Source organism: Scardinius erythrophthalmus (genome assembly GCF_964197995.2).
Source record: "Scardinius erythrophthalmus genome assembly, chromosome: 2".
Lineage (NCBI taxonomy): Eukaryota > Metazoa > Chordata > Actinopteri > Cypriniformes > Leuciscidae > Scardinius > Scardinius erythrophthalmus.
Window position 1 is genome coordinate 35,899,686 of NC_138222.1, and position 26,722 is coordinate 35,926,407.

General features: G+C 39.4%; 1 protein-coding gene across 1 annotated transcript in view; it reads right to left on the reverse strand.

The window, feature by feature from the left end:
- The window catches only part of LOC308679579 (receptor-type tyrosine-protein phosphatase N2-like), a 106,286-nt gene that overhangs the window by 19,945 nt on the left and 59,619 nt on the right, over positions 1-26,722 (reverse strand). The window contains exons 3-6 of the mRNA XM_081347105.1: positions 17,409-17,624; positions 12,255-12,467; positions 663-810; positions 324-397 (exon numbers count right to left, since the gene is read on the reverse strand). Coding sequence (XP_081203231.1) covers positions 324-397; positions 663-810; positions 12,255-12,467; positions 17,409-17,543 — 570 coding nt within the window. The 5' untranslated portion in view covers positions 17,544-17,624. The remainder of the gene's footprint in view (positions 1-323; positions 398-662; positions 811-12,254; positions 12,468-17,408; positions 17,625-26,722) is intronic.

A 26,722-nucleotide genomic window follows, 5' to 3' on the forward strand; every position in this document is an offset into this window, starting at 1 on the left:
TTCTTTGTGTTTTCTCAGTCTCTCTGCGCCTGTGCCTCTATATATACATAAACGAGCATATTTAACAGTCTGAGAATGGTCAATGTTGATTGACAGAGGAGAGACGAGGAGGAGAAAGGGGGAAAATATCTATGAGCAAATAAATAAAATATAACAGTAACCCTCAAAGGAAAGTTGAAATGGACCTAGCATAGTCCAAGCAATTGACACAAATGGGCATTAATACGGTGTTGCTAAAAGAGCCTCTGCTTCAGTCACATGAAATACCTGTAAAATGTTTTTTATTCCAATAATAGAGATGATGTGTAAAATATGCTACTTACAATGGGACTTGCGTTGATGTAATCAGATCTGGATTGGTTATTCTCCGGCTTCAGGATGACTCTGGAGTGATCATCTACAGTTTTCAGGAAGACAGACAGACAGGTGGTGATGTAACTACTAGAGCATCAACAACTTTATAACATATAACACATTTGTCCTAACCAGGTGCTTATTTCTTCAGTAAAGAATGCACTTGTTTTTATACGCAAAAAAAAGTATGATTAAAAGAGGCCATTGACTTTCTTAATTGATCAAAACAGAACGCAATAGCCTGTGACAGTGCACAAGAAAACAAATATACATTCACTCGAGGCTGATACAATTTGCGAAGCACTCACACACAAGGACGCCGTGTGGGCGGTTGCGCTGGACATTCTGTTCCTCCTGACCCACTGCACATGCTGCTGGCTCAGCCTGGTAACTACAGAGAGCCTCCCACTCCTTATCCAAACGATCCTTCTTCTGCAGGTGATCCTCCATATACGACTGCACAAGACACACAGGAGATAGTCAGACATACAGTAAAAGTTGCTCACAGGGTACTAATGATGATATGGTAAATATTTCCTGTAACATGCATAACTCAATAAAAAACAATAAGCATATACCAGCTCAGACAATATAAAAACATGACGCGCGTATAAATCTAAGGATTTCGGTTCAATTCAGGGTTACATTTGTTGTTTATACAACGCAGACAAGAACATGAACCATATTTCTTGTGCTTATGCGTTTCATGTCCCATTTGCCTTCCTGTGTAAACATTTTTGAATTAAGTCTCCTTCCCTCCCCTAAATCCGGCGAGTAAAAAATCTCCGTAGCAAGTTTTCATTCGTCTGTTATAATCCAGCTTTACCTCCAAGGCCAACCTATCGCTTTCTGTGCTTTCTTTCTTCCCAACAATACAATCACTCACCTATCCACCTTCAGACAGGCAAGAGCTCAAAACCGCTCAGCACGGGAATCGTAGACAGTAATCCTAAACATGCACCACAAAGGAGAAGAGAGAGAGAGAGAGAGAGAGAGAGAGAGAGAGAGAGAGAGAGAGAGAGAGAGAGAGAGAGAGAGAGAGAGAGAGAGAGAGAGAGAGAGAGAGAGAGAGAGAGAGAGAGAGAGAGAGGGGTACAGAAAGGGGGGTTGCAGGGAGGGGGCTTGTCCTGACAATCACACATGCAATTAAGACTCCTGAAAGGCCTGGGCACGCCAGTGCCTCTTCAGCCTGCTTCAATCACTCCTTTTCACTGCTTGCACAAATGCTGATAAGATTGTCTGTGCTTAAGCCGCCTTCCCAAGAAGCCCAAATTGAATTCAACTGAGACAAAGGGGAGTGGAGAGAGAGAGAGAGAGAGAGAGAGAGAGAGAGAGAGAGAGAGAGAGAGACAGAGAGAGAGAGACAGAGAAAGAGAGAGAGACAGAGACAGAGAGCTCAGAGGACTGTGTGCTGGCCAGAGTGTAAGAGCGTAAGTGTTGTTTGGCGGTTGGTGTCTTGTTTTTTGGCTGCTTATTTCTGGCCTCCCATTGTTAACCAACAAGAAGGGGTTTACCTTGTGCAAGTGGGCATGTGAATGTGTGTTTATGAGTTTATTGTGTGAAAACAAATTACACACTCATAACCTAATGTCAAGAATCCTCTTGGCCCCGTACACAGACAGCAATCCAAAATTTCACAGAGCTCCGACACAAACGGAAATGTTTCTGCATGCCAAAAGTGCCATTTAAAATATATTTTTAAACGTACTTCATAGAACTTCAATGTCTTTATGTATACCAATATCATGGCTATATAAACATTATCATAGATTTTATTTCTTGTTTGAATAGCATATTGCACTCCTCTGAACACTGGGCTTGTGTATGTGTGTGTGTGTGTGTGTGTGTGTGAGAGAGAGAGACCTTGTTTTAAGAGATGATGAACCATGTGACAATTCGCTTAATAGAAGACATTATGGTTCATATGGAATTCATGATTTAGTGAAGGAGAAAAGACTTTGATTAAATGCCACTGTAATAAGATTAACTCAAAGAGGAGAAAATGTGGCCAGTGCCCAAGAAAGTCTAGGTGTCAGAACACTTTCCTTTTAGTCTAAGGACATAAATACCATTATCATCATTTTAAAGTATTATCATTTAAGTATTTAAAGTATTATCATTTTAAATATGATTGTCCATAACACACATATGATTTGTATTTTTTTTGTGAGAAGTCTCTTATGCTTGCCTAGGCTGCATTGATTTGATCAAAAATACAGTAAAAACATGTAGTATTATGATCAATAACAGTATATATTTATTAAATAACGGTATATTATTACAATTTAAATTAAATATTTTCTCTTTTCAGATATTTTAAAGTCTAATTTATTCCTTTGATGGCAAAGCTGAATTTTCTGCATCTATTACTCCAGTCACATGATCTTTCAGAAATCATTCTAATATGCTTTTGCGCTCAAGAAACATTTCTTATTATTATTAATGTTGAAAACAGTTGTACCTCAATATTTTTGTGATAGAATTCTTTGATTAATAAAATATCAAAAACAGCATTTATTTCACATATAATAAAAATGTTCAACATTCCTTCCGTTACACATGTGGAATTGTTTTGAAAACTTCTTGCCAAACAATGTGAAATATTCATGCATATTACATATGCCTTCCTGGTTGTTTGTGGCAAATACATTTTAAGTAAATGGAGTTCCCACAGTAATAACTGACGAAGAATGGCTTACAGTTTTGTGTAAACGGAATTATGAAACATAGTTTGTCGCACTGTCGTTCTTATAGCTCTCTACTCATCATTCATCTTTTTTGATAAAGTAAAAAACGTATTCATTGTAATTTGCAGTGTTGTGTTTTAAATAAAATGAAACGTGGTGTCTTACTGTCTTACTGATGAAAAAACAGAAGATGTCGCTCACTGAAGTTTTTATTCAGGATTACAGCAGATTTCGCAGATCAAAACAAAAACAAAAGCAGTGTTCTCTTTCATCATCTCGTGTTCGAGATCCACCTATGGGAAGGGCATCCGTACCTGACCTCTGCAGAAGCATCCAATTGCACCAAGTCTGGCTAGACAGACAGAAGCGCGTAGCCAATGCCAGGTAAGGTCCATCCCCCTTACCTGCGGGCATAAGAAGCTTGCAAGCGCTGCTATTCTCCAGTTGACATTCGCGCTGATCGTCGCTAAGGACCTTCACTCTTTCTGCGTGGTCTGCTTGGGCCTCAAACATGCTCAAGATGCCTTGGAGAACCACCAGAAAATTGCAGTCAGTGCCTTATGCTGCCCAAGAAGCTTTTGCGACCCTGTCTTAAAGTCGCAGCGACCCAGTGCGCCGTGCTCGGCCTTTCTGACTCGGATGGGGGACACGGTGATGACGATGCAGTACTGGGGGCCTCCTGGGGCACTACTTCACTTAATTGGGCTGACCAGCCCAATCCTGCATTCTCCAAAGAGGACATCTTCGCGGGCAACCTCCCGCTCGTCGACAAACCGGCCGGTTCCGGCAACGAGGATGACGCGGCCCTTCTTGGGGTCTCAGAGGAGGCCATCCCGCCCTCTGGCATTCCCCAGGCCAAGCCCCCACGGCCTTGCCTCAGCCCATCCTCCTGGAAGTGTGTGAGTGAGCGGCCGTTCGCCTCAACATTAAGTGGCCGGCTCCACAGAGCGCCACCGACCAGGAAAGGGACATTTACGATAGAAAAGTGCTGGGACCCTCTCCCAGTCCGAGGAAACAACTCTTCCCCATCCTTCCAGCGTGCCTGAAGCACATGAACTCAAGCACGGTCTCGCAAGCCTTGAGGTGAAGGATATGGCGGCTCTTGGCATGGGTGACCCCCCCACTATCGAGCCGTCCATTGCCAGGCACCTTAACCCTGCACAGGGCGGTCTGCTCGCTACCCCTAAGCCAGTCTTGCCCAACAAGATGGACCGTTTTTCTGAATGTTCTTCAATCTTGGAACTCCGTGTGTTGAACAAACATCTGAGGAAATACAATTTCAGAATGTTAACTCATGGCTCGCTCGCTCACCCGCGCCATAAAACGGAACGACTGGTTCACATCGGTTGATCTGAAGATGCTTTCTTCCGCATAAGCATTTATCCACCTCACAGGAAGTTTCTTTGTTTCACCTATCAAGGCACATGTTACGAATTCACAGTTCTGCTGTTTGGGCTCTCGCTGTCTTCTGTCTGTGTGTGAGGCGGGCTTAGCACCCATGAGAATGTCAGGTCTGAGGATTTTGACATACAGTACATAGATGATTTGCTCATTATAGCCGAATTGAAGGAGAAAATGTTGCAGGACACCTGCAGTGAGCTTGCGCACATCACATCTCTCGGGTTCAGGGTGAATGTGAACAAGAGCAATTTTACACCCAGTCAAAATGTGATTTTCCTGGGCTTGGAGTTGAACTCAGTCTCCATGCGAGCGCGTCTCTCTCAAGAGTGTGTTCTCTCTCTAATGAACTGTCTGTTACAGTTCAGAGAGGGGGCAAAAGTACAATATCGCACATGTCTCAGACTGCAGGGTCTTCTGGCTTCATCTATCCAGGTTTTGCTGCTGGGACTCCTGAGAATGAGAGCGTTCATGAAATGGGTTTTGCCACTAAATTTCAGCCCGATACACAATCTTTGCCGCTCTGTAACAGCGCCTGCTTGGCAGCCTTGCACCACTGGAAGAGTGCAGACTTTTACGGAAAGGGAACCCCTCTGGGGACGGTTATGATGCGGAAAGTTGTGACAACAGATGCGTCCTTAACAGGCTGGGGTGCCACCCAGGAGGGCAGAACGGTGAACGGTTTGTGGCCGAGCAGACTACGTTCAGCGCACATAAATTATTTAGAGCTTATGACCATATGGAAAGCTCTGAATCATTTTCTGCCTCGCTTGCAGGGACATCATGTGCTCGTACGCTGCAACAATACTCCGGCAGTGGCTTACATCAACCGTCAGGGCGGTGTACGCTCGTCGAAACTCCATGCTCTAGCTTACAAGCTTTTGGTGTGGAGCAGACGCGTTTTCCTGTTGTTACGCGCGACACATGTTCCAGGCATTCTGAACAAAGGCGCAGACCTTCTATCGAGGGGAAACCCAATCTACGGAGATTGGCGCCTTCACCCTCAGATAGTGGACATGTTATGGATGAGATTCGGACAGGCAACCGTAGATCTATTCGCCTCATGCGAAAACTACCATTGTCCTATGTTCTTCTCGCTAAAGGATGTGGACGCGCCCCTCGGGGTAGATGCACTGGCCCACCCATGGCCTAAAGTGCTGCTGTATGCTTTTCCTCCCCTGTGCCTGATAATTACCACACTGGCCAGGGTAAGAGAGCAGGGCCTGTCTCTCATTCTGTAAGCACCCAGGTGGCCCAAAGCACCATGGCTGCCGGAGATAATCCCTCTGTTATATGCCGAGCCGTGGTGCATCCCCCTCCGTACAGACCTATTGTCCCAAGCAAACAGGGAGATTTATCACCCACACCCGGACAGGGTGGCTCTCTGGGCCTGACCCGTGAGAGGACCAACCTAAGCGCACTGGGGCTTTCGCTGCGTGTGATTGCTGCTATACAGAATGCCAGGGCCATTTCTACACGGTCCTTATATGGTTGTAAGTGATGGGCGTGGTCTCACATCATATCAGTGTTCAGTTCCTGATGTTTTGTGTTTCCTTCAAGACCTCATGGAAAAAGGGAGGTCTTTTTACACAATTAAGTTCTACCTGGCTGCGATTTCTGCCTGTCATGTGGGTTTTGAGGGCTCAACAGTCGGGCAGCATCCTCTAATCCGCAGATTTATGAAGGGTGCCCGCCGCTCTTTGCCAGTCGTCAGGAGAACTGTTCCTGAGTGGGACCTCTCCATGGTGCTGGAGGTTCTGTCTCAATATCCTTTTAAGCCTCTGGGAAGTATTTCCCTAAAACTGCTGTCTTTCAAGAGGGCGTTCCTCTTGGCCTTGGCATCAGCTAAACGTGTCAGTGAGTTACATGCACTCTCGGTTCATTCCTCATGCACTAAATTCTCTCTCAGTGGAGATGAGGTTTCCCTTAAGCCTAATACGGCCTTCATGCCGAAATGCTTCCCTGTGTTCACATTGGAGGTGTTAGAGTTGTCCGCTTTTCACCCTCCACCTTTTTCCTCCACGGAGGATCAGAGGCTGAATGCTCTGTGTCCTGTCCATGCCTTACAGAAATATGTGACCAGGACCAGTGCTTTCCGGAAGAGCGACCAGCTCTTTGTTTCATGGGCGCCCCCTCAGAGAGGGAGTCCCATATCTAAGCAACGCCTCTCACATTGGCTTGTGGATGCTATAGCTTTGGTATATGAATCTAAGGGAGTGCAGCCCCCAGGGGACATCAGAGCTCATTCCACGAGGGGCTTAGCCACCACTTGGGCTTTGTTTAGAGGAGTGTCACTGCAGGACATCTGCTCCGCTGCCATTTGGGCTTCTCCTCATACCTTTGTGCGTTATTACCGGCTGGATGTCACCAGAATCTCGGTAGCACATTCTGTTTTAGGGGTACGGTCTTCTTAGCCCCTCACTGCAACCCTATTGGACGTAAAGAATAGGGGGTGAATGAGCCGGCAGGCCATGCACATTCCTGTCACCAAGCATGCATATACATTCCTTCCTGGGTGTTGCTGGGGTTGTTATTGTGTGTGTGCCACATACATGTTTCATGTCCTGCAAGTGCACAGCAGGTATGTGTATGCATTAGGATCGCAGGTTCATGATTATGGGACGTGTCAGGCACCACCTCCCTGGGGTGACCGTCCTTCTCTGGCTTACAGAACCTCACTGTGAGTGTACTGGGCAATCGGGAGCTGTCCATGTCTCTCCCATAGGTGGATCTCGAACACAAGATGATGAAAGAGAACAATAGGTAACTATCGTAACCCCGGTTCTCTGAAACATCGAGTGGAGAGATCCACCAGCTTTGCCCCGCTTGCCGCACGAGAAGCGAATATACTTACTGGAGAATAGCAGCACTTGCAGGCGTTATATGCACTCAGGTAAGGGGGATGGACCTTACCTGGCATTAGCTGCGTGCTTCTGTCTGTCTTGCCAGACTTGGTGCAATTGGATGCTTCTGCAGAGGCCAGGTACGGATGCCCTTCCCATAGGTGGATCTCTCCACTCGATGTTTCAGAGAACCGGGGTTACGATAGTAACCTGTTGTTTTCCATGTGCTTTCTTCTGTATCCGATAATCCAATGCATTAAGCCCATAAATGCCGAAGCAAAGGAAAGAACAGCAAATCACAAGTATTCGGTTTGACTGCGGCGCTACAGTATAAATACTCAATACATATCAAGCGATCTGTATTAGACAAAGCAATAGTGACACATGGTAAAAACACTCACGCTTGTGTGTTGTGACATTACTGTAGGATCCAATGTAGCCGGCACTGCATCATCATTTATTTTCAGTCTCTCTGAAAAGCCGGTGTCTTACTGACGTGATCTGACTGGAACTTCGCTAAAATAAAGTTCATCCACACTTTCTTAATGTTAGGATCACAAGGAAGGCAATGTAAATAATGTGTTTTTCCACAACTTGGCACTTCAAAACATCTTGTAATTCTCAGAGGCATCACTATCGTTTTGTTGTTGAAGTAATCCTGTGTCTGCCTCTGTCTCGTATTTGGGTCAGTGACAAATAAGGTTTGTCAAGATGAGAAATTCAAAAATCTTGTAAAAACTTGTTTTAAAAGCATGAATCAGGTACGCTAAAATGTACATAGTGTATTCATGTTGATTTGAATTAAAAATGACATTTGCAATTTTTATGAAAGTTAAGACTGCATGTACCTGAATGTGTCAAATGGTGTAACTGCCAAAGAATGAGAAATATTAAACATTTTATCCACCTAGATAACATGCAAGGGTACATACAGAAATAAATACTTCATTTAAATATATCACACGGAAATAGATTTTATTAGAGTAAAATACAATTTTAACTGTAATTTTTAATTTTAAATGTAATTTCTAAATGTAATTTTTAATGTGTTTTTGCAACATCTTTTGCAACACCTCTGTTTTCTAAATCTTTGACAAATTATGAAAAATTGTTAAAAACCATGTTATTACACTAAACTAGATTATTACATTTTATTCCACATTAATTTTCCTGTATATAATTATATTTTTATGAAAAATACTGGTTACTCCAATTGACAAAAACTAGTTACACCACCTTACTGACCACAAACTTTTGAACAGTAGCGTAAATACATGGAAATAATAAAATAAATAATCCCCCACACAATAAACATTCTAAGTCATGATCTCTATTGGCATCTAAAAGCAAAGCACATTTCCATAAAACCACTGCCATATTACCAGCATAAACCATGAGAGGCAACTGCACTCAAAATGTTCTCATCCTTCAAGCAACATATCACAAGAGAAACAAATTACCCAGCAATCAGTTTACTTCTCCAGTTCCTGAGTGCCGTGAGCGGATGAACGCCAACTGTTTGTGGTCACATATGGCTGTTATGAGGACAATTTGCTCTTCTCGAACATACTGTATATCTGACCTGCTAGACAAAAGGTTTTCATTTTTTCCCCTTAGTTTTTCTTAAGTTACAGATGGTTGATGGAGCATCTGCCCTATGTGTGTGTGTTTCTGTGACCATATGTAACAGTAACTCTCTCTATTTGCCTTCTCTAATACCACCTCTATTAGCAAGATGATGCATGATTTAATCAGAGATAGAGGGATTTGGCAACTAGCCAACCATTTAGTCACTGAGGTACTTCTCCCTGACAGACAGCAAACCATTTTCTCTCCTTTCACACAGAAAAAAACAGTCCATCTCTTCTTTAAGGAATGTCAATACACTGCAGTTTATTACTAGCTTTCACACACACAACTACACACACCCCCACACACACACACCAAATATGTGTTGCTCTTCCTCCCAGAAATCAGACAAAACCTGTGTATCTCTCCCCCATCATCTTTCACTATGTGCATGTTTCACGTATGAATAATAAACACACAGTGAAGTGGAGAAACAGCAGTGAACTATGGCGCTGTCCGAGGTTCTGAATTAGTTCTTCATGATCTTGCAGCAACTATAATTTTTATATAATAAAAAGGTCAGATATCTGGGCTAAATCTCAGACTCTTACACCAATGATGTGTCATAATATATGATAAGAGCCTCACATTGTATGCATATAAAAACGTACCCATTTTATGTACAGAAACAATATCTGTAATAATGTATTTAAATGTATTAATGTCTTTTCATGTGATGAAAACTATGTAAAGACCGTGTAAGACAAAAAGCAGTTTTATAGATTGAATAGACCTTATTGTACAGCATGCTAGTAGATGGAAACCAAATACACAGCATATATTAAAACAAAACAAAAAAACAAAGCAGTGGGATTGTCAGTCAAAGTATGACGGCAGAACAGGGGGCCATTATAATGCTGAGCAGCGCTATATGAAGCTGGGCAGTGGAGAATGCATTCTCTTGTTTTGGTCTTACCTGAGGAGGGATGAAAAAGATGCCTTATAGCAACCTGACATACTGAGAGATTACGCTATTAGAATAGTTATTTCATAACCCGTCTTTGATTGCACCCATTGAGAGATGGACAGTGTACAAGCGGTAACCTCTGATACATTGCACTAGCTAGTATTGCAGTCAGTTTGTTATTTTGAGATTTTCTGTAGCACATCAACCAATATGGACATTTTTTTCATGGATGATGACGATATCTTAGAGAGCAGGGTGGCTGATGGTCGATGAAAAGCTGATATAGAATCATACTATTTAATTAAATAAAGATAGTAAATAACACATGGCAGTTAAAAATGTATTTATTTTACATAATATTTATTAAATTAAAAATACATTTGAAAATAAATTAATCTGAAAAATAATTTGAATGTTGAACCTGTACGTAAAATAAACTGATTTTAACTTTAAATAGGAACTTCTTGATTCTGATTTTTTTTTTTTTTACAAAAAATAAATATTTAACAACATTACTAAAAAGGAAGTAATCACTAAATATACAATTTTTGTAAGCTATTTAAAGACTTGTTTAAATTATATAAATGCATTTTTTCATATTCTACTTACTTTCTTTGTTTTACATTTCTGTCTAATAATCTATTACTAATGAAACTAACAAAGACTCCCCGCGTGTCTGTCCTCAGGCATGGGTGTTCTCTGCACTGTCAAATTACTGGTGTTCCGCAGGGATCCATTCTTGCGTCAATGTTATTTGCCCTATACATGCTACCACTAGGGTCTATTTTTCGCAAGTATGGTATCTCCTTTCACTTTTTTGCAGATGATACGCAAATTTATTTGCCTATGAGTAAAAACCTTAAATCATCATTGGATTCCCTTAAAGTCTGCTTACAGGAGGTACAATCTTGGTTGTCAAATAATTGTTTACACTTAAATGAAAGCAAAACTGAGCTTGTCTGGTTTGGAGGTCCTGCCTTGAGTGATCTTCCTATTTTAGGAGAACTGTAGCCCTATTGTACACCAGTGGTAAAAGATCTTGGGGTAATGTTGGATTCCTCAAAGTTTGAAAAACAGATAAACTCAGTGGTGAAATCTGCTTTCTTTCATTTAAGGCTCGTGGCAAAGGTGAAGCCATTTCTAACTAAAAAAGATTTAGAGATGTTGATCCATGCTTTTGTGTTTTCAAGACTTGATTATTGTAATTCATTATACATTGGTGTCTCCCAAGCATCTTTACGTCGGCTGCAAGCGGTACAAAATGCTGCAGCCAGACTTTTGACAGGGACCCGTAAATATGATCATATCTCTCCTGTTTTGGCCTCCCTGGGCTGGTTGACCATTCGAGATAGAGTTGATTTTAAAATGCTAGTCTATGCCTTTAAGAGCCTAAATGGACTAGCTCCATCATATCTTTCCGAACTTCTTGAGGTCCATAAGTCCAATGCTTTATAAAAAAAAAAAAAAAAAAAAAAAAAATTAAAAGTCATTGCGCTGTCAAAATAAAAGACACATTTCACTTAAATGACAAAAAGAAAAAGGTATTGGCTGATGGCGATAATTAAAAAATGCAAAATATCTGCAATATATCAGTCGATCACTGCATTTTTAAGCATTTTTTCACTGTTCAGAGTGCAATGTGCATTTATACACCATAATATTGGCAGTGTGACTGTGCATAAATCGTTTCTTAAAAACCTAAAAATCGAATTGTCTCGAACACCTATGGTTATCTAAAAGCCTATGAAAGTAAACTGCCACGTGTCTGTGAAGACGACATGGTCCAAATTAATTCAAACCAACTAAAGAATCAATTAAATAATTACCACAGCACTTTTCAAACTTCTGAATGTTTGAACAATAGCTTTGTAGGTGTACACTTTAGCAAATGCATCTCTGCCAAACAATGCACATAGTTTTATTAGCTGTTGAAAAAAACCACTTCATCTCAATAAGGGCCATCCATTACAGCAAAACACAATACGCTAAATCAATCAACTCAGTGGCTGTCTTTTGCTCCACTGTTGGATGTATGATAGATTCTCTGCTCGGTAATGAACACAACGCTACCAGGCACCTATCAGTCTTTCCTGTCGAAGCTGTGCTGAGATGAATAAAACAAAAGTTGGGACGAAATTAAAACAATCCATTGTGTCAGAAAAGCCAGAGACCATGGGGCCCTGCAGTTCCTTTCAGAGCCAAAACAAATCCACAAATATAAAATATGAGACTGATGTGAGACAAAGGTGAAGGAAAAAAAAGGAAAGAGACCGAAGGAGAAGCACATGTTTGGAGTGTATTTATGCTCATCCTGACTATGACTGCAATGACACAGGCTCTGTACAAAGAGTGTCAAGAGTATAAGATATTATGTTTAATAGTCTAATGCTTAAATGACTGTGTCCTGTTTTCACGTGCATATATTAAACTGTTTACCAGTATCATGTGTCCAGTGGAGATGTCCATGTTGGTTTGGGTGGGCTCTTCACTCCAGGAGGATGTGCTGCTGCGGGCGGAGGGACTCTGCATCGGCCCGTCACTGAACTGTGAGGACACGCTGTTAATGCGTGACGTGTGTGATGGGTGGAACACTTCTGATCGCTCTCCACGCTCTGATGTCTGCACCGCCATGCGCTGGCGACAGAGATCCTATCGAAAAAGTGGACAAAAATTTGTCTTATCTGTGAAGACATTATCTAGGGCAACTCATAAAGCTCTTCTAAAGAGTAAAATGAACAATCACACAAAGTGCAGCATCAAAGCACTGGTTATTATGCATATCATTTTATAATGGTTATATATATATATTGGGGTGTCACGATTCATCAACTACATCGATGAATCGATTTATATTCCTATGATCCAACTGCATCGATCTGTGCTCGGCAAGTTGGCCTTCCGGACGACATATATCGATCTAACATCGTTTTAAAAGGTAATGAACTGATTGTATCGATACTAGGAAATAACGCATTGGATTTAAGCACGTCAGACTTTATATGGATGTTTTTTCTTAGCACTTTTAATGATAAAGGCGTTAAATGTTACTCGCAAAGACAACAAGCAGCGCAAAGTCTCTCACCTCAGAAAAATGGACTTTCCTGTCCTGTCCTCTCAGTCGCTATACTGCAGTAGCGCGCACTCTTCAATTGCAGCGCAAATGCGCCGGCGCGCGCTGTATCACTTCACTAAAGTGCAAAAGAAATACGAGCATGCAATGTCGTAAATTAGTAAGTTACGAAATAAAAGTAAAATACCAATAAATTACGTTATTGGTACGTCAAGTGTGTTGCTATTTATCAGGAGCAGTTTCCATGTTTCTGTACCAGTTCTTCTAAGTATTGTGTATCACCATGGTAGCCTAATTGTTGTTTGTTTCCATAACAAAATGCCACTTACTGGTTATTTTGTATATTTTTATATGACTGTGGTGGCTCATACCAAGATTGTATTAACAAAAACTAGTTTGGGACTGCTATTTAATAGCTTAACCTCGCAGTGCCTACTGTTTATCAGTATTTGTCATATTCTTACTTTTTTTTTTGTATGTTAAGTAAACGGGGACAGAACTTGTGTGTCAACAATTTTTGTGTAAACAAATGTATTATAATAGGCCTATATAATTCCTAAAAAGGTGGGTCGCGGCTTGATGACCATGGGGAAGTGTGGGTCCTATGGCCAAACTATTCAAAACATCATTCAATGTTGTGATAATCGTAATTAATAATCGCAATTACAATTTCAAGGGAATAATCGACAATTATGATTTTTGTCATAATCGTGCAGTCCTACTTTATTCAAATAAAATGTAAATGCATTTGACATTAATTGTTGTTTACTTGTTTGTTTATCATAATTAATTGATACCTGATTCCCTTACAAAATTTTTTGGCTAAAAAATCACTGAATCGATTTTAAGTCACTGAATCGTTTCGGATCGTATCATTCTAAATGAACCAATATCGTCCTTGAATCATATCGACAACCACGGATCGCGATACGAATCGAATCGTTGTTAAAACGAATCGTTACACCCCTAATATATATATAGGAAAATCATTCAAAAACACACTGATACTGCATCAGGACTCTGGATCAAATTTCATTTATCTCCACTTTGCATCTCAGAGTGGGTTCAAGATACAGCCAACAATATATTACGTCACTGTCTGCTCTACAAGATGGAATCTATCAGCTTCAACTCACCAATGTATATATATATATATATATATATATATATATATATATATATATATATATATATATATATATATATATATATATATAAAAACCATAATCAAGCATAAGATTTGCTTACAATATGACAGTTTGTGACAAGTCATACCTTGTATAAATGTGTTGGTAAATTGTTCATAAAATGCTATCAAAAGCAACAAATTAGCAATCTATTTACAAAACCAGTAAAATTGAATTGAATATCCAGCTTGCTCTCTCTGTCTCGGGATATAGCTACTGTATATGTCAACCAACCAGCAAACACTTCTATATACACAGGTCTTCCCTTTCCCCTTAACAGCTACATATCAGTCACTCACGTCATTCTGGAATTATAACTCCAAGCTATTATCTACCATTTGTCACTTCATTGAAATCAAACAAAGAAGCAGATTTTCTAAACCACCTTCCAAAGGATCAGCGACTCTACGAGGATATCAGATGAATGCTTCAATGTAAAAGCTGAACTCTCTCACAGATGTGTCATTATATCCCTTCTAACCTGGCTCAACATATAATTGCTGCAAGCAATTATATATGGAACAGCTTTCAGAAAATGTCTGTACTACCTGACAGATTTCACTGAAATAGGAGAGATATAATGTCTGTTAAAGAAAGAATGAATTTGGTTGTGGGATGCTATTGTTTAGTCAATCGGAAGACTTTTGAGCTCTCTGTCTGTCAGTCATTTTATGAATTTGTCTAGGTGAAATCAGGATTGATCTTCAGGGGGATGGATTTTAAAACGGGAAGTCAGTTCTAAGTCAGTTCTGGAAGTTATTGAAATGACTAACATAGCTTTCAACACCGTTAAAAAAAAAACTATTTTGACTACAAGCTCCTTACAATGTTTAAAACAATTTACAAGAAAGCTTTCAGGCATTTGTCAGGCAATTACCATATAGGTTTTGTATAAAACAACAGCATTTTGTAAAATTTTAAAGCAATTTTAAAAGCAGTCAAAAGCTCTAATTTTATTGAGTGAAAAACCTTCTGCTCATTGTGCCTGATTGTGATTATTTCTACTCCAGAAGTGCTTAACTTCCATTTTATTTACTCAAAGGTTAAACAGGCACAGACAATTACTTTCTGAAGCAGTTGCAACAGGATGACCCCATCAAATGTCCAACAGTTAAAAAAGCACTCAGATATATATGTGACCCTGGACCACAAAACCAGTCTTATGTGTAATTTTTTTAAAATTGAGATTTAGACATCATCTGAAAGCTGAATACATACTCTTTCCATTGATGTATGGTTTGTTAGGATAGGGCAATATTTGGCCGAGATACAACTATTTGAAAATCTGGAATCTGAGGGTACAGAAAAATCGAAATATTGAGAAAATCGCCTTTAAAGTTGTCCATTTCTATTGGCGATTGTGCTGCATCCATTCACAAAAATAAATGTTTTATATATTTAAGGTGGGAAATTTACAAAATACCTTCATGGAACATGATCTTTACTTAATATCCTAATGATTTTTGGCATAAAAGTAAAATCTATAATTTTGACCCATACAATGTTTTGTTGGCTATTGCCACAAATATACCCGTGCAACATAAGACTGGTTTTGTGATCCAGGGTCACATATATAAAAAAGAAAGACAGCAGAGTGAGGCTGACAGCAGGGTCAGTGAGGGAGTGTGGGGGTTGGAGGTGGAAGTTTAGTGTGTCTCACTAATGGAGCTCCCCAGTGAGAGAAAGCAGGAGGGAAGGTTTCTCCCTCCCTTTCAGGTGGTGGGGGCTAAACAGAGGCCACAGAGCTCTAAAACGAGCCACAGACTAGAGGATGGAGTTCACCCTTAACATTAATATCTGATCTGATCATGTCTACCATGAGTCAATCTGACTCAAAATGAAAAACTGAAAAAACATGTGCAAACTGTTAAAACAGTGCCCACTTCCTGATAAATCATGTTCATTTCAGACAGCACAAATCAATGCATACATTTGCTTCTCTTAATCAGTCAACCAAGCAAAATTAATTACATTTGCATTTAATAATTTAGCAACCGTATTTATCTAACGTGATTTACAAAGAGCAAAAGAGAAGAATAAAACTACAAAAACAATTAGCAAAAGCAAAATATATTTGATTTATAACTCCATAAAAAAGTATTTGATCCTTTAATCTAATTCTTTTTTTTTATCACTTACTGTAACTTAAAGTAAAAAACAAAACTGTATACTGAAAGCACTGAAAACTACAGTTGATCTCATAACACATTTTGGCAATAATGTTATAGGCAAGATTCAGATTAACATTTTAAGAAACTTATTGAATAATACGGTATTAACAGGGAGAACAAACAATTGTGAATATGCAAGTGTTTAGGAAAGTGTGTGTGTGTGTGTGTGTGTGTGTGTGTGTGAGTAGGTGGGTGGCAGTGGTGATGGTGGTGTGTGTGTGTGCTTTGATCTGCTACAGAATCATTGCGGCAGAACTGATTCTAATTGCATGTTTCACTGTAAGAGTCCCTGTGCACAAGACTGCATTCAATCCAGCTACAGCAGTTGGGAAATCCCTTACAACAACACAGTATGAGCCGTGTCTATGCCTTTAATCTTATGCGCTTACAAAAAAAAAAAAAAAAACCTGGCAGATCTAAAGGGCTGAAAGCACTCTCAATATACTACGACACGACAACATAACACACAAATTGAAATCAATACAAAGTAATTAAAAGCTGAAATGAAAACAAAGCAAAGGAGTCACAGGACATAATGTGTGACTGCATCATAATAATATTAAGAAACACAAGTTATTTTGCCACACTGATAGGGCCAACATTTATGGAAGGGACTTCTCGACCAAGTGTGAGAGGTTTATTAAATATTGAAGGCGGGGGAGGAAGCCAAGCGCTTGCACCCTGCGATCCAGTCTCAATGAGTACAGCTGAGCCCAACACAAAATCAATAAGCCTTCACCGCAAGCCCTCCCTCCAGGAGCCGTGAAAGAAAGGTCAGACAACAAACTCATTTCCCTGCTAAAAAGGGCTCTGCCTCAATTAGGATTCATATTAAACACCGCTGTCGTGCAAGAACATCTGCGCCTGCTCCAATGGGTCACAATTAAGGAAAAAAAGCTTTAAATGAACTCCATTGTCTTTTTGTTAATGAACTACAATAATTTTGGGAACAATTAACAACCTTCATTACACCTGGTGATGATCGCAAATATGGACAATGTTACTCTGGAAGGGTTGGTTTTCTGGATTGGATGTGGAAATAACTTTGGTCGAGGACAACTTGCTTAGTTTATCTTAAAAACAGGAATGCTTATTCGTGTTAATATGTACCGATGAATGTCAGAGAAAACATGATTGGCTGAAGTAATTGGCCAGCTCCTACCTGATAGGCTGCCGTGGCATCGTGGCCTGTGTCATTTCCCAAACCAGTGAGCTTCTCCTTCAGTTTATGGTGGGAGCGGTGGCGCAAGCAGTACAGAGTCCCTGACATCCCCAACACCATGACAATAAAAACCATGGAGACCACCACCAGAATCAAAAAGTTGCCTGGCTCCACTCGACTGTGTTTGACCAGGGGGATGTGGTTCAGTTTGCCCCTCTGAAATTAGAACAGACAAGAGAGAGAAACCCTGGTAAACATCGTGGATTAAAAATATTAAGCATTGCAACTGTTTTCAACAATAAAGATAAAAAAAATTCTTGAGCACCAAATCAGCATATTAGAATGATTTCTGAATGATCATGTGAGGCTGAAAACTGGAGATTCAGCTTTCCCATCGCATGAATAAATTACATTTTAAAAAATATTTAAACAGAAAACTTAACTTTAAATTGTTATGTTGAAAAATTGTCTTTAAAAATGTTTTTACTGTATACTGTCACAGGATAAGAGTGTCCAATTGGTGTTTTGATATGGTACTTTAAATTAGATGGCAAGACGCTTATTGCTTTTAAGTATTACTTGTTGTACACATTGACGTACAAACAACTCAAGCCCACACTTGGGAAGTGAAGGCCTGCACCACTCTTGCCTTGGCAAGTTAAAGCATACCACCACAGAGCAATTAGGGTTGGTCCTCACTGTACCAGCTTGTTGCTAATTAGCCTCCAAGTCTTGGGTTTGGTCGGGATGGGAGAATTGGCTCAGACCTCCAAGTTAATAAAATGGGAGAGGGGCTAAGCTGAGGGGGAGTACCTAAAAGGTCCGGGCCCCGCTAACGTTCCACTGTAGAGGGGGTTGTCAGGCTTGTTAGCCCCTCGGGGGGAGGGCTGACAGCCGGGGCTAAGCTGCTGGGGGATTGGCAGCGTATTGTTTCCAAATGCCTTGTGAGGCTGAATAGACTGAGGCCTTTAGAATGGGGTTCAGATTTTTTTTTAGCTGCCTCTATTCGCATTCAGTGCTATCATACCAACCGACTGATCACAAAACTATAAGCCATGTGAGCTGCCATCCCATGATTGATTTTTCTAAAAATATTTTAGAAACAATGACTATTTTCTGTTTCCTGAATACTGATAATTTACTTCATATTTGTTATTGATGTATTGTTTTTCTTAAGGCATTAAACAACATTTAGGACTACTACAACTTTTATAACAGGATGCAAATTCATGAAGCACAACATATTTAATTCAAGCTCTAATTACATATGCCACTCCATTCAATCACGTACTGAAATCCCCCATACACTGGCTACACATTGCTGAAAATATTAGCACCTAAATGTGAGGTTTAGTAGTTTCCAAGGATTAGTTTCTACTTTTTGTGATTGTGAGCTTTTGTTGGTGCAGAAATGGTTTGCTTTCCACCCATCAAACGTTGCATGGAGAGTGTGTAGAGAGGAGGGCGCATTCAGCTGGAATAGAAGCCCCCCTCTCTCCTTCCCTCCATCCCTCTATAGGCTTAGCGCTCTCAATCGAATTACATGAAAAGATCTCTAACATGAAAAGCTGACTCTGAAAAGAAAATTGTGCTTGGCTAAATAATGTCCGCAATTAATTATAACTAAATAGAATACATGCATTAGGCAGTTGAGCAATGGACTGGAAAATGGATCAAAAAAGGAGAAGATGTTAAAGAGAAAACAAAAATGTTGTCCTGAGGTAGTTTAGTTAAATGTAAGTTACAGTGTATATGAAATTTATGACGACTACCAAAATGAATCCTAAAGTATATTTGTGCAGTATATATATATATATATATATATATATATATATACTGACAATTGAAAAAAAGAATTGTCAACTGTGCTTTGGCATAGGGGTTTCATATTTATTTTATATATACTAAATAAATATGAAACCCCTATGCCAAAGCACAGTTGACAATTCTTTTTTATCATATGTACAAAGTAGTTACTTAGCAAAAATGTTTATCATGGTCTAAATATATTATGTTGGTATATACAATTAATCAATATAACTGAAAACAAAAAATAATAGAAAAAAAAATCAATGTCATTGAGGAATTATTAGAAAAATAACCTGTCAACGACATAACTTCTCTTAATATGAGGACAGAAAAAATGCAAAGCAGACTCAACATGGTATGTTGTAATGTGGAAATCTCTTTTGAAGAAAAATCTGCTGATTATTTCAACTGAAATAATGTCAAATCTTCTCTTCCTGCAACACATCTGGTCTCATAATAGAAAACCCGCAAAGATACACTTTACGTAAAAGCAGAAAAAAAAAATAATAAAATTAGGAAAAAAGAGACAGGGGGAAAAAAGAAAGAAAGGGGGGGAGAGACAGAATCCTTTATGCTTTTATGGTTTTGTACTTCTGTAGGGAATAAAATTGGACTTGCAAATTTCTGATTCACAGGAGTCTACTGAAAAACAGACAGACAGGTTCAAATCAAGCTTTCTCTTAAAAAAGTACCTTATTTGAACTAAAAATACAAGGAATTCTGGGCGTATAAGTCTCTCTACCTAAATGTGTTCCAGTGAAAATATGTTTCATTTAAATATATATAATAAAAAGAAAAAAATAGATATATTTTTTTAATCTAAATGAGAAATATGAAAAAAAAACTGTTGGAGTTGAAAATGATAATATATAATATAATATAGATAAACATAAAAAAAAAAAAAAACAAAACAAAACAAAAAAAACCAAGGAAAAACAAGACATTGCAAACAAAAAGAAGAAAAATGTTACAGGGTGAAATGTGTTCCTGAATTAATGGGTGTGTTTCCAGGGTCATCGGATATTGCTTATCCACAGATTCAGCTAATCAATCTCTTGACTGAAACTTTACCAAACTGACAAAATTTTAATCTTAATGTTTCTCTTTATTATTAAGCGATAAAATAACAACATTTGTAAAGCAGTGAATCAATGCCAATACAAAATAACACTTGAATCCAGAATTACTATTCTAATAAATAAAAAATAAAAATAAAAATGAGCACCTAACACAAAGGCCACTGCCCAACGTACGGCCAGAAAAATTGCACCTACAGATTTTTTTATTTTATTTTTTACTTTTTTAAGCAATCTATACGTATGGACTTTTTTTTTATACATATATATATATATATATATATATATATATATATATATTTTTTGCTCTCAAAAATTAACAGGAGGATTTGTATATTTGAGGATGGATAAAATGGAGATGGATTTGGGATGCTCTGGCTGATTTAAACATTAAGGAAAGGGTTGGGTGGAGGAGACTGTGATGGGTGAAAGGTTGAGACAAGGGCCGCCCAGATATCCTTTAACTTTTACACACATTAATCTCTCAACCTTAAAATCATTCATCCACTCAAATCTCAGCTCTATATCTTTAAAATATGTTGAAACTAAATCAATTTAAAAAATAACATACACATCATGCACACTGTATTGGACAAATGAAAAGCAGTTTTACAGTCATTGTGTTTTGAAATACAAGTTCTATTATCATTTTTAAAACTCTTTAAAAAAACTAGACTATAATTTGTATTAAGTGAGAAAAATATTTCTGTTTCACTATTTATAAGAAGATCGTCTAAATTGCAGCATGAATGTCGAATCCTATTGGAAAAATAATCAAAAATTAATTTGTATATATCAGGGAATATATGACTTTAAAAATATCTTACATTTCACTAGCATTTCACTTAAGTTAACTTTCCATGTAAATTAGAGATTAGACATTGCCCATGTTTAAAAATATTTACATTAAACACGTCAGACATTAAATCTGAATAGAATACGCATAATGAATCTATGATGACTGCAATTTGTCTAAGTATAAAACATTATTGCCCTACATTTCGTTCTTTAGCTCGTTTATGGAACATTTATTAAAAATATAATGATCAGAAATAGGCTAAATAAAATAATTATTAGTCCTTGTAAATAATCCCAAATTGTGAGAGAAGTTTTTCTTCATTTATCAACCCATCTAGGCTACCTAAGGCATCTTTCTTCTTATTATTATTTATTTTTGGCTCAGAGTCATATGCAATTTGCGAAGACCCATGCAGACGAAACACCGCTTTCAATGCGATCGATTTCCCACAAACGACCAGCTAAACACCGATTCCTCCCTCTAAAAAAAAATGAACCGAATGTTGCTTAGTATCTGTGCCATCTGCACAGCGCTTACCACCACTCTATATCGACTCACGACCCATATCAATTACATAACATCTGCAAACCATCTTGGCCATAAAATCGCAAACTATGCACGCGCTTCTATCAGCAGAAGCGTTTAAAATGAGAAGCACGATGAAATTTGCCATGCTGTAGCACCGCCATGTAGCAAGTCTTGCAGGACAGTGTCACTCTCTCATTATCAGTCCAGATGCATCCGGATGCGCAATAAGTTTTAGGTGACGCTTAATGGCGCGTTCACAGCCTCGTTACATTAATTTACCCGACCACTATACACGTGCATCAGACATACAGACAAGTGCAAGTCCAGATAGATAGTTACCTTGTTCCATTTTCTGACAGCGCGCGACGGATGCTTTTCAAGATCCTATTCCGCCTTTCTACATCAGATGTCCGGCTTGGCGACTGCAGCTTCCTTTCTCAATCCCGCTAGCTAAGAAAAGTTTTTCACCTCCGCGTTCGCGTCCACCTCAACAATAGACCGTCACTGTTCACAGTGTTTTTAAACAGAAGAGTTGAAAAAATAAATAAATAAAAGAGAGTTTGAAACATAAAGACGGGAGCGGGAGAAAAAGGCGAGCCAAATCGCCCGACACATTTCCTAAAGACTTATAAGAAGCTGCAGTGGGTTGTCTTGTCCTTTGAATGATCATGTGCGCCTGAAAAGCCGGGTTTTTTTTTTCACGGAGCCCCTCCTTATATTCAGCGAGACTCGAGTCGCTGTCTGTAGCACATGTCACATCCACTGGTTGCTATAGCGATGCCTCCACATGTTGCCCACAGCTCGAGGGGCGCTAATCAGCGCGCGCGGGGTAGAGAGGGCAGCTTGAATGGACGGAGAGCTTGTCACTCATTTGTTCAACTATTCGGGATTTCTGTGCCTGCTGAATTCCTCGCGCTTGGATTTTCCCTAAGCTTTCTCCCACGTCTTTAACCCGTTATATCGCAATCAAAACGAACTAATGTTGCAACGCCCACCACCAACTACTTCGTACGAGCCAGACAGAGAAGGGCGCTTCACTGACCACTGTATCGACCCGTCGTTTTAGGACTGACATCAAAGAATATAAATCAGTTACAATTCAAACATCGTCTTGCATATTAAATAATTAAAAATAAAATGTAACACACACATGCACTGCACAATAATAAGACTAGATAATATTTGACATATGAACATTTTCCCTATTACATAAAATGCCTGGTTTCCTTCCTCTTCAACTAAATATCTAATCATTTATTTCCTTGCAATTTTTTTTAGCATAATTGTATTAAAATAATACCTTAACAAAAATTATGCTTAAAAATATAAGTAACCGCATAATAATAAATAAATAATATAATTCTAGTTTTGATGGTCAACAAAATAGGGCAAGGAAAAAGACTTAATGATCAGTGAGATAAAGCCCATGTAGTGAAGTGACTAAAGCTGCAAAAAGAGGAACTTATTTTGTTCTTAATAAAAAAAAAAATATCACAATTTTCGGGGACTATTGTGAGGTTTGAGGAGGGCAACAGCTGCAGCGAGCAGAGAGGGATTACCAAGTCTAACGAAGAGAGGGGTGTGTGTGTGTGTGTGTGTGTGTGTGTGTGACTGTTTCTGTGTGTGTAAGAGAGAGAGAAAGAGAAAGCAATGCAAGCACTCAGAGAGGGAGAGTGTGTAAGAGCTACACAACATGAGCCCGTGAGGTGTAAGTGGCCGTATTTGTGTGTGTGTGTTTGTGTGTTGAAGGAACTGGGGGTGGGGTCCCGTCAAATGCAGATGACGAGCCTGCGGAGGGGTCTTCGGTTTATCTTTGGTTTCAGCTGCACTCCTCCCTCCGTTGTCCCCTGCTTACCCCTCTTTGTCCCACAGCGTGACAGCTGGAGTTGGCAGAAATGAGAGAAGAACAAATAAAGTGGTTCACCCATTCCAGAATCTCAATATCCGATTAACACACCTTAGCGTGAGCACCGGCCAGACATACTTCCACCTTTAACCTCACCTCTCTTCATTTTCCTTTCTTTTCCTTTCTTGCTGTAAGAATGGGCGTGCTGTAGTGAATGACTTGTATACAAAATATGATCTTCGACATGGACAAACAAGCCCAAAACCACAGAATGGCTAGATAAGCACACTAACATTTCTTTCATAATATTTTTTTGTGTATCCACTTTATGACTATGTGCCTATTTTGTCTGTTTCTATGATAAATGCCTGCCAGAATGGTGCATCTGTGTCCTAATATGCATTGAATTATTATTTCACAGCTTCAACCGCTGATGCATAAACCATTTGTGTAATTTCTTAGAGAATAAAATCTGGATGACTAAAAACCTCACTGCCATTTCTGACAACACAAAAAACCTTAATGATATATGAAATTATAGACATTTAATGTCACCCAACAATGCAATATCATTTTTCAACAAGGACATTAACACTAACTTGTAACTGAAGCAATAGCTGCAGTGCCACTCAGTACTATATAGAAACAGCATTGCACGCCTTCCGGCTGTAAAGAGTCCTGTGGTGACTGACAAACAATACTGTTCTGATCAATCTAAATCACTGACTGCAGAAGGAGAGAGTGATGTTAAACACGCATCTGGATAGAGCATGAAGTCAGGCTGCCTAAACCATGCCTCCAACCATACTCACAGACTGAGCCATCTGTTTGTATCTTTCCTCAAGTATAACCCTCTGTCTCAAATGTAGATGCTTGATAGTGCAATGTAGGCTTTACATAGGTGGTCAATTCAGAGTTATACTGTAGGAGTATTTATGAAACTGCTTATTTTCACACTTTTCTTATACTTTTTCTTTGTTTAATGCATTTAACTCTCAAACCCATTAACTTGTCTAACACTACATAGTTAAAATGTGACAGAACTATTTATTTCTCAACAGGGTAATTGATTTTTGATGTTGCTTGAAAATATGTTACAGCTGTATAGTATTTAGTATTAGGTGCAACAAATTACAGTACATATTGTACACTCCTAATATTTCATATCTATCATTACCAAGGTTTGTGCACTTAATTTGTGCAAAAAAGACAACATGCTGTTGTTTAATGGAGTTGGGCTAGTCCAACTCAGTCATAATTTGTAAATGATGGCGAAATCATATTAAAAGCATACAATCCAAACCCTAACTTAACCATCATTTTAATAGGAAACAGCTATGAAAATTATATCTTTTCATCCAATCCCAAGTTGTATGCCATGCTGTATGAAGTTGCCATGTAAGAGTGTTAGCTGTGACAGTGTAAAGGTGCGGTCTCATTCGTACATTCAGTTTAATGTTATTAAGTTAAATTTCATTTATCATTTATGATTCACCGGAACTATGCATTGTAGACACTTACATTATGTGTTTGCTCCATCCATGCAATAAATGTGTGCCCTTGAATAAGCAGGGTTTTCCTTCAACTGTTCAGGAAAGGTGATGTCAATGGTATGACCCATTTTATGTAAAACTTTAGTATTTTATCTTATAGAAAATAATGGTGACTTTTCCATGCAAGGAAAGCATTTTATTTCATCAGTAGTGACCACGCAATGACTTGGCAGCTTTATCAATGGCTTGAGAGGTTTGACTCAGGACTATTGCTGTCTCGATAGAGAGCTGTCATCTACTCATCTGAATAGCAGTGTCTGTCCTAAGGAGAGCTCAAAAATGGGTTGCTCAAAAATGTGTCAATGAGAGCTACGGACGGAACGTGAGCACAATCTAGCGAAAGGCGTTAAAGACAGCAGCACGTGTCTGTGAAGGAAAGCAGGCCGCGAATGGTGAGGCCGCGAATGACGCTGCACAATGTCTCCATGAATTAGCACATGTAGTCATTTAATGTTTATATATTTTAAAGCACTGAATCACTATCGAATATCTTAATTAGATTCATAGCATTTTAAATAAATTATTGACCGAAATCAACGATTCACGATTCAAAAATACATGTTTGAAGATCGATGCATATGCATTGTCAGGATTTGTAAGCGATCCATCGTGAAATCGAGTGAATAGTTACACCCCTAGTAGCGTTGTATGAAGCAAAGTTCACACAGAAGTCACATTCAAATAAAGCAGCTTTCTTTTGAGCAAAGCTGCAAATTAGCATGACCAACATGAACCTGATGCTAAATCTGTGCCAGGATGGATGGAGGGAGCGAAACATGATGTCACACTTGGGAGCCCCAATCACCTCTGCTTTTTTGAGAAAAGGCCAATGAAAATTGGCGAGTGGAATTTGCATGTGTCACTCCACCGGACATACAGGTATAAAAGGAGCTGGCTAGCATCCACTCATTCAGGTTTGTGCTGAAGAGCCGAGACAGTGTCCCGGCCATTTCAGTGGGAAGTTCAGCGCTGTGGCAGGAAGGACTCCACATCTCATTCCCTTTATCAGGGAACGGAGGTTGCAATAATAAATGAGACATTCCTCTGTCAATCTTTTTTACGTGGTGTTGATGACTGACACTAAAGGTCCCCCAGGGAAAATGGCACAACAGCTAAACCGTGTTATGAGGTTTTTGTTGGCCCTTCGTTGCATGCAGGGACAGAGAGGACAGTCTTACCATGGGAAAAGGATACTTCAGCCAGTCTTCTGACCTTTTCTCTCTTTTTTTTATTTCACAGCTGTGCGGACACAAAGAAGCACTGAGGAAGCGTTCCTTTTTCCATGTGGAAAAAGGAACACTACAGAGATCACATTCTGCCCGAAGGTAGGTTAACACGTGGAGAATACATCACATGGACTTACCCACCTGGAAGTAGCACACTTGTAAAGAAGTCTCTGCAGTAGGTCCTACCTGAAGAGGGAGTAACTTCTATAAGCACAGTGACTGGCGGAAGACATGGGTTTAAGTAAAAACGCAGGACGCATAGTAGACGCAGCAATGACAAGGCAGGGTCTGCCTCATCTTAGGGCAGTGCTTGCAATTTTACTACTTAGTCCCTAAAAGGGATAGGGGGAATTTTGGGCACGTAGCCCGTCCATATGCCCTAGGAGCCTCTGACATTGTTTCAGTGGAACTGCTGTTTTTCCCCCGAAAGTCTACGAGGAGCTCAGCATTGACTGAGCGCGCTCATTCATGTGATGC